We start from the raw sequence: 9,848 nt of genomic DNA on the forward strand, positions 1-9,848 counted from the left end.
TATTTCGTGGGACTTGAAATGGAATTTTTCCAAGTTCTTGGTTTGACCAGCACACTGAAAAATCAGTTATTCACACATTTCTAGTTGAAAGTAGATGGAGAAGAGGAATTAAGTGAAGACAGCAACATCTTCTAGGTTAGTGGATTTTATTCTTTTACATGTAGTATCTCCCTGGCAGTCATCCAAGAGCAAGGGTTTAATTTCGTCTTCTGCCTGCTTCTTTTTTGAACTCAGGTATTGAACTATGTAATGCATTTGCACTACTCCGATACAGTATTTGCTGAATTCTGCTCTTTGGTAAGATATTGAGATGCACATCAGAAGTGGTATTGGGGATGTAACTAATTTTCATGGAACAAGCTGCATAGTAATCAGCTCCATTAGGTAAGTGTAACAAACATTTGCATTGCACTAAGATGATCGTTCAAAGCTATCAGTGTTGTTCTGAACTCAGACAAGGCACCTAAGTTGTGCAACGAAGGGCCTGATTCTCCTCTCACATCACTGTAAACTTAAATCAGGAGAAGCTCAATGGAGTTACAGGAATTGGACCTTGTGGTGGGGGAAAGGGACCTGGACATGGACATAGAAGGAGCAGGCACCATTTGCATCTCTTCACTGAAAGAATTTGGAACTCAGTAAATGAAACAGTACTGGGTAAAAGAAGAAGCAAGGGCATGAGGTTCCAATTTATTTTATAGGCTACGTACTTAGTAACCTAGTGAGGAGGGCTTTAAACTAGGTTCACCAGGGGAAGGAGACCAAAGCCCTGAGGTAAGTGGGGAAGTGGGATACCGGGAGAAAACATGAGTAGGACAGCGCAAGAGGGGAGGGCTCCTGCCTCATACTGAAAAAGAGAGATGATCAGCAAGTTATCTCAAGTGCCTATTCACAAATGCAAGAAGCCTGGGAAACAAGCAGGGAGAACTGGAAGTCCTAGCACAGTCAAGGAATTATGATGTGATTGGAATAACAGGGACTTGGTGGGATAACTCACATGACTGGAGTACTGTCATGGATGGATATAAACTGTTCAGGAAGGACAGGCAGGGCAGAAAAGGTGGGGGAGTTGCATTGTATGTAAGAGAGCAGTATGATTGCTCAGAGCTCCAGTATGAAACTGCAGAAAAACCTGAGAGTCTCTGGATTAAGTTTAGAAGTGTGAGCAACAAGGATGATGTCATGGTGGGAGTCTGCTATAGACCACCGGACCAGGGGGATGAGGTGGACAAGGCTTTCTTCCGGCAACTAACGGAAGTTACTAGATCGCAGGCCCTGGCTCTCATGGGAAACTTCAGTCACCCTCATATCTGCTGGGAGACCAATACAGCAGTGCACAGACAATCCAGGAAGTTTTTGGAAAGTGTAGGGGACAATTTCCTGGTGCAAGTGCTGGAGGAACCAACTAGGGGCAGAGCTCTTCTTGACCTGCTGCTCACAAACCGGGAAGAATTAGTAGGGGAAGCAAAAGTGGATGGGAACCTGGGAGCAGTGACCATGAGATGGTCAAGTTCAGGATCCTGACACAGGGAAGAAAGGAGAGCAGCAAAATACAGACCCTGGACTTCAGAAAAGCAGACTTTGACTCCCTCAGGGAACTCATGGGCAGGATCCCCTGGGAAAATAACATGAGGGGGAAAGGGGTCTTGGAGAGCTGGCTGTATTTTAAAGAATCCTTATTGAGGTTACAGGGACAAACCATCCTGATGTATAGAAAGAATAGTAAATATGGCAGGCGACCAGCTTGGCTTAACAGTGAAATCCTTGCTGATCTTAAATACAAAAAAGAAGCTTACAAGAAGTGGAAGATTGGACAAATGACCAGGGAGGAGTATAAAAATATTGCTTGGGCATGCAGGAGCGAAATCAGGAAGGCCAATCACACCTGGAGTTGCAGCTAGCAAGAGATGTTAAGAGTAACAAGAAGGGTTTCTTCAGATATGTTGGCAACAAGAAGAAAGCCAAGGAAAGTGTGGGCCCCTTACTGAATGAGGGAGGCAACCTAGTGACGGAGGATGTGGAAAAAGCTAATGTACTCAATGCTTTTTTTGCCTCTGTCTTCATGAACAAGGTCAGCTCCCAGACTACTGCACTGGGCAGCACAGCATGGGGAGGAGGTGACCAGCCCTCTGTGAAGAAAGAAGTGGTTCGGGACTATTTAGAAAAGCTGGATGAGCACAAGTCCATGGGGCCAGATGTGCTGCATCTGAGAGTGCTAAAGGAATTGGCGGCTGTGATTGCAGAGCCATTGCCCATTATCTTTGAAAACTCATGGCAATCAGGGGATGTCCTGGACAACTGGAAAAAGGCTAATGTAGTACCCATCTTTTAAAAAGGGAAGAAGGAGTATCCGGGGAACTACAGCCAGTCAGCCTCACCTCAGTCCCTGGAAAAATCATGGAGCATGTCCTCAAGGAATCAATTCTGAAGCACTTAGAGGAGAGGAAAGTGATCATGAACAGTCAGCTTGGATTCACCAAGGGCAAGTCATGCCTGACTAACCTAATTGCCTTCTATGATGAGATAACTGGCTCTGTGGATGAGGGGAAAGCAGTGGACATGTTATTCCTTGACTTTAGCAAAGCTTTTGACATGGTCTCCCACAGTATTCTTGCCAGCAAGTTAAAGAAGTATGGGCTGGATGAATGGACTATAAGGTGGATAGAAAGCTGGCTAGATTGTCGGGTTCAATGGGTAGCGATAAATGGCTCCATGTCTAGTTGGCAGCCGGTATCAGGTGGAGTGCCCCAAGGGTCGGTCCTGGGGCCGGTTTTGTTCAATATCTTCAATAATGATCTGGAGGATGGTGTGGATTGCATTCTCAGCAAATTTGTGGATGATACTAAACTAGGAGGAGTGGTAGATACGGTGGCAGGTAGGGATAGGATACAGAGGGACCTAGACAAATTGGAGGATTGGGCCAAAAGAAATCTGATGAGGTTCAACAAGGATAAATGCAGGGTCCTGCACTTAGGACGGAAGAATCCAATGCACCGCTACAGACTAGGGACCGAATGGCTAGGCAGCAGTTCTGCAGAAAAGGACCTAGGGGTGACAGTGGACGAGAAGCTGGATATGAGTCAACAGTGTGCCCTTGTTGCCAAGAAGGCCAATGGCATTTTGGGCTGTATAAGTAGGGGCATTGCCTGCAGGTCGAGGGACGTGATCATTCCCCTCTATTCAACATTGGTGAGGCCTCATCTGGAGTACTGTGTCCAGTTTTGGGCCCCACACTACAAGAAGGATGTGAAAAAATTGTAAAGCGTCCAGCGGAGGGCAACAAAAATGATTAGGGGTCTGGAACATATGACTTATGAGGAGAGGCCGAGGGAACTGGGATTGTTTAGTCTGTGGAAAAGAAGAATGAGGGGGGATTTGATAGCTGCTTTCAACTACCTGAAAGGGGGTTCCAAAGAGGATGGATCTAGACTGTTCTCAGTGGTAGCAGATGACAGAACCAGGGGTAATGGTCTCAAGTTGCAGTGTGGGAGGTTTAGGTTGGATATTAGGAAAAACTTTTTCACTAGGAGGGTGGTGAAGCACTGGAATGTGTTACCTAGGGAGGTGGTGGTGGAATCTTCTTCCTTTGAAGTTTTTAAGATCAGGCTTGACAAAGCCCTGGCTGGGGTGATTTAGTTGGGGATTGGTCCTGCTTTGAGCAGGGGGTTGGACTAGATGACCTCCTGAGGCCCCTTCCAACCGTGATATTCTATGATTCTATGATACTTGGTAACTTGCAAGTTATTATTTTGGGAGGTGGGCATGGGTGAAGTGGGAAAGATATTGATTTGCTCTGAAGAGCAGTTATGATTTCTCATGTACACTAAATCCATATTTGACACTTTTTAAAAGTATGCCACTGTAATGACTTTGACATCAATGGAGCTATTTCTGATTGACGCCAGTGTAAATGTGTAGACAAACAGATCCTGAATTTGGACCTAGTATATCATTATGGCTATAAAGATCTATTGTGGGCTGTTATGTAAATGCTTGGGTTTTTTAAACAATTTGTTATTGATGTTACATACAATGGCTCCTTTGGATATGTGATTTATATGGCTGTATGAATGATAGTCAGAGCTATGTGTAAACACATACACATACATACTCCAGTCACATCTCAACTTCAATGGAATAATGCTATTGTCTTTTGAGAAGGAGAAAACACTGACAAAGATACTTATACTTTGCTCTACCTGTTCCTTTGAAAATCAACATCTACTGAGGCAACTTTACTCAGCATGATCAGAAAATAGATAGTTAAATGGTCTATTCCAGTAGGTAGGTATCTGGCTGTGTTGCATTATGACCCCTGCTACAAATGGGCCCAATATGATTTTTCTGTAGCTGAAATTCATCTTGGGATGATAGAAAACTCTTATTGTCACTATGCTCTCTGCGTTTATTAAAAATATCGACCTTGTGAGCACAGATAGAATTTAGTTGTAGACAGTTTCCAATCCTCAACTTGCATTTTCTATTTTCTACGCTTTAGTGCTTTGGAAACTCTTGTTCTGATACATTTAATTACTGCTCACCCTCCTTTTTACAGTGCCCACCCATAAACACAGGTTTGTTAATCCCTATATATGTATTAATTAAGAAAATAAACCTACTTGAAAGAGACTGAGCATGGCAGCACATATTTGGCCAATAGCTGTTTCGGAGGGTGGGGAGAAGGGCATCTGTTTTCTGGCAAAAACTCAACTTTACAAATATTGGGCAAAAATGTACACATTCCATGTACACATTTAAGTCAATGGGAGTTTTGACATTGACTTCACTTGGGCCAAGATGTCACCCAAAGTGAATAAACTACTTTTGCACATGCAGAATAAGATAGCTGAATGTATTTATCCTGAATTTGCACGTGCAAAGGTTAATGACACAGACATCGAGTTTTTCATACATGATAACATATGGGTAAAAAAGATGTTCAAAAAAACTTCAAAAAATGCAAAATACAGGCACAGCTCTAGACTTGCCTACTAATTCCTGAGTTTGAAAGACATACTTTTACTCTTGAGAGAATTCTGCACCCAAAAAACAAAAATTCTGCACACAATATTTTAAAATTCTGCAAATCTTATGGTCAGTAAATAAATGTGGAGGCTCCAGCCTGACAGTGGGAAGCATAGGCCACTGGCTGAATGGAGGTAGGAAATCACCCTGCACACACCCCCTTTGGGGACATGTACTTGGCTGCACCCAACACTGACACAGCGAAAGGGCCAGGCTTGCCCCAGAGTGCCCCCCTGAAGTGATTTCACTCTCTACCAACTGCTCCGGGCACCCATGCTGCTGGGGAGAGGCACAGGACCGTTCTTGTGACTTGCCTTTGCTACCCCATCAGAAAGTCATTTTTCTGCAGGGAAGCAAGGAAATCTGTGCGTGACATGAATTCTGCATGGCCAGTTGCACAGAATTCCCCCAGCAGTAACAAACCCCCCATCTGACCAGCACTGAGTTTTCGGGTTAAAATCTTAATCCTGATATAGATTACACTGCTTTTGGGCCTTATCTTTATAATGAGCCATCCCAAATCCCTGGAACAGAACAGTGCAAACTTTGGGAAGTTCAAAATTTGAATTTGGCCTTTTTGCAGCTTGAGCTACCCTGCATTAAAATCCTGTATTTTATTAAGTTTCTCAACCTCATCTTGCAGGCAGAAGAACTGCAGGGGAGTGACTTGAGAAGAGAAAGATACTGTGAGAAGAACATTCCAGATCTGCCCCTTTCGTATATGTCTATACCACCTCAAAGGGGTAGAGAGAGCTGAATAAATAGTCACATTAAATTTTAATATCATTTTATTTTAGGGGTTGGAAGAGATCTTTGGTTGTAACACATTATAGCAGAAATATGAAAATATCCTTTGCCTGATTGTATCTCCCAAATATCTGACTTACCCACAGGCACCAAAGTGTGTAGAAATTAAGATGCCGTTCTTGTGAATATTTCATTCAGAGGCTGTACTTTCTGGAATGATTAAAACCAAGACTGTATCCCCTAGAGGTGTGGAGCCAGAACAGGTAAGGTAAATGCCCTGTTGTAATGGGGAGTACTCTACACACTGGTCTTGAGGGGGTTGAATTAGGCTAGGCAAGATTAGAGGGTTGGCCTGATTTCCCATACCAACCACTACAGAGTGGTACTACTAGGGGTAGTGAACTAGAAGACTGCCTGAGTCACTGCAGGAGTGACAGGGTCAGGGTGTCAGGTGTGAGGACTGCCTAATGCCACCTGAACAGAAAGACTTTGAAGTACTCCACCTTGGAAGGGAAAACCACTTAGTGACCTGGCCAGAGGGCTGAGTCATGAAGAGGAAGCTGCAGCTCCTGGGCTGAGATAGGGGCCCCAGTGTGAGAGAGAGACAGAGTCATGGAGTGCAACTGCAGGAAGGGGCATCTGCCTGGAAGAGCTAATCCCCAGAATAGCCAGGAGGGGGTGGGGTTGAGTAGAATAGAGTGCCCCATTACATCTATGTATCACAGTTCATATGAGAATTGTCATGTGGTGACAAATTGTCAGGTTTTTGCTCTCAACCTGTTCGGCTCATGTCTGACATAACTAAAGTTATTGTGTAATAGGTATTAAAGTACTTATTGCAAGAGGCAATTGTCTGGCTTAAATCTGCAAACATTCTGGAAAAATATGAGCTACCTGTTTGAAGTGATGTATAGTAAATCCTCAGTGGCATGGGTATGAGAAATGATAGACAATCACATTAGATGAAGGCTTTAGTGAAATGGACTCATGTTTAGAATACATGTTTATCAAAATGATCTCACTGCCTAAAATATGGTAATTAATCAACAGTGAACAGGTTTTGTGTGTGTATAAATATATAAGTACACTATCTACATTTACCTACTCTGATCCCAGTTAGCTGCAAAAAGCAGAAGAATCTTCCTGCCATAGTGATCACGTTTTTCCAGCACTCCAGGGAATCCATCAATCAGAGCCCGTTTGATCCCAGGATCATCAGCCTTGAAGTTTTTGAACATATCCAGATTTAACTGGCGGTACTGGAAGTACTGGGCCAGCAGTCTGAAGGCATCTGTTTGGTGAAACTTTCTGGCTCGGAGAAATCTCAAGATGAAGGCATCATCTGTACGTAAAAACCCAATGTCAGGCCTGGTGATGATCATGTCCCTGACTTGTTGGATATCCTGATGCAAAACATCTGGGTTTTCATTCAGTTCTAGACGGGCTTTCTCTATAGTCTCTGGACTAAGTCCAGTTTGTAAATGGGTCATCTCTGCAAAAATCTCTTTTCCAGATCCTTAACTTCAGATTATTTAGCAGGAGAAATGCTGATCCCATTCAACTAATGGTCTGCTGTAAGCGTGATCCATTCAGAAGCTTTTTGCTCCCCAGCTGTTTGAAAAGGATTGTTTGAGGGCCTTTTTCATCTCCTTGCAAGGAGGTATAATTTTCAGTTTGTATGTAGTGTAATCCATCCAAAAGCAAGTGTAGCTTATTCCATCACTCACTAAAAAACAAATATATATAAAAAACATGGATTATATATGTACTGAAGGCTTAAATGAATGCACTTCTGAGCTCGAATACAATAATCACTGCACTGCTTCTGTATTTAAAGTATTCAGAGGATAACAACCAAATAGTCTTTGAGTGGTCAGTTAGCCTAATGCCATCATTGACATCTTGAATACATAATATATAAGTATCCCAGAAAGACAGTCTGATGAACTTAGCATTATATTGAGCATATAGCAATGGCAATGTTATACTGGTTTAGTACTAGATTATTCTTTCTCAATTATCTTAGAAATAATAACGTAGAAAGGCCAGCACTTCATAGCCAAGCTCTATTACTATTATGCTTTTCCTGTGATACAAGTCTCTTCCAGGGCCAGCCTGGAGTGACAGCTGTAAAAATAATGGCAGCTCATAGTTTACTGGTCTGTTTTTTCACCCATGATATGACAAAGTGTTCTCTTCTAATGAGCCAAGCTAAAACAAAAAAGCAACATTTTTAGCCTTTTAAATAAGCAAATTTCCACTTTTCATGATGAATCTAGTATTTTTTTAAAGATTGGTTTACCATGAATAGTATCATTTCATAAGTTTCCCTTTATCCATTTATTCCCTGTGTTTATAACTTTTCCCTAGACTTTATTCCCTGTGTTTATAACCATGATAAAATTGTGAACACCATGGCAGCTGGGGTCATTTGATACATGGAGACCACTCTCAGAAAAAAATTCCATTGAGGGTTTTCATTTTTTAAAAAGTTCTTCCTTGTTTTTTCCAGTGGTAACACTTGTTTGAGCCAATGATCTAGAGGCTTTGTCTTCACTGCCATAAAAGGTGTGTTTTCACCATGTGACAACTAAGGTGTGTTACCTCTTGCTGTAAAATCCTACTGGAGACAAGGCACTGTAGTTTTACAGGGGTAAACTAGGCGAGGTCAACCTCAGGTGGGGAGAATATAGTGCTGATCTCACCTAGCTTCCTCACAGTAAAAATTACAGGTGCCTTGTCTCCACTAGGATTTTATGACTGGGTAGCTCAGGTGTGTAAACTATGCCACTAAAAGAATCCACCTTTTCTGGCAGTGAAGACATAGTCAGCATCTCTTTAATTGCCAGGTGCAGAATAACATCACTAGCAAAGTTTAATGCTCAATACAGACTCCCAACCCACTGATATTCCTCCAGCAATGTTCTTCCTGGTGAGCATCTCTCTCTCTCTCTCTCTCTCTCTCTCTCTCACACACACACACACACACACACACACACACAGAGTCTCTTCTCACCTCCCAGTCCCTTCTCACCTTCTCTCTTTCCTTTTAATGGTCTTTTAAGTAATGGTGCTTACCTTCTTAAAAGAAAAGAGTATCTAATTTGCTTAGCCCAATGGTCCAGAAGTTCAAAACACAAAGTCTCACAATGAATATACTGTGAAATGTGTTTGATAATTCTAGCATTGCAAGCTTGATGTTTTAATAGTTAAGATGATAATTTTATTGTAAGCTCTTACGTTCAGTATCTTGTAATTTTTCTGGAAAAACTTTACAATTTGTGTTTAAGTTTTTCATACTTGTTCTTAGCTATGCTTATAAAAAAAAGTCCTGGACTGCTACAAGCATAACAAAAAATGCCACAGAATCTTCTTAGGAGTTTCACCGGTGTAAATCAGGAGATACCTCCACTGAAGTCAATGTGTGAAGTAAGATCAGAATCAAGCCCAGTTTTTCAGCCTTTACAGAAAAAAAAAGTTCAGATGTCTCTTTTGAGATTGAATACCTGAAAAGGAGATTGGTTTTAAAATGTAGACACTACATACCCCTCAGTGAGGCGGCTACTTTATTAGGTTTGAAAAAGGTTGTTTGAAAAATAATGGAGTTTTAGGGAATGTCTACACTGCAATTAAAACCCATACCTGGCCTATGCTTGCTGACTCCAGCTCGTGGGGCTCAAGCTAAGGGACTGTTTAATTGTGTGTGAATGCTTGGGCTGGAGCCCAGGCTCTAGGACCCTGAATGGCGTGAGAGTCCCAGAACTCAGGCTGCAGCCTGAGCCTGAACGTCTACACCACAATTAAACAGTCCCTTAGCCCAAGTCTCATGAGCCTGAGTTGGCTGGCACGGGCCAGCCATGGGTGTTTAACTGCAGTGTAGACATACCCATAGACAGTGACACTGGGTGCAATTTGAGGTAACTCCATTGATGTCAATTGCGTTACACTGGTTTAAAACTGATGCAGGCTGCACAAGAACAAGGCCTTTGTTTTTTAAGTAAAATTTCAAACTTAATGTGGCATTAGTTTTCTTGCATTTAGTAAGTTTTTAATTTTAATTGGTGGCATTTAACTTA

The 9,848-nt window shown here is 42.2% G+C and overlaps 1 protein-coding gene across 1 annotated transcript in view; it reads right to left on the bottom strand.

Annotated features, from left to right (window-relative positions):
- Window positions 1-7,262, bottom strand: part of CLVS1 (clavesin 1) — a 134,806-nt gene extending 127,544 nt beyond the window's left edge. The window contains exon 1 of the mRNA XM_077808987.1: window positions 6,874-7,262. Coding sequence (XP_077665113.1) covers window positions 6,874-7,262 — 389 coding nt within the window. The remainder of the gene's footprint in view (window positions 1-6,873) is intronic.
- Between the last annotated feature and the right edge of the window lie 2,586 nt (window positions 7,263-9,848).

This window comes from Eretmochelys imbricata, chromosome 2 (assembly GCF_965152235.1).
Source record: "Eretmochelys imbricata isolate rEreImb1 chromosome 2, rEreImb1.hap1, whole genome shotgun sequence".
NCBI classification, from domain to species: domain Eukaryota; kingdom Metazoa; phylum Chordata; order Testudines; family Cheloniidae; genus Eretmochelys; species Eretmochelys imbricata.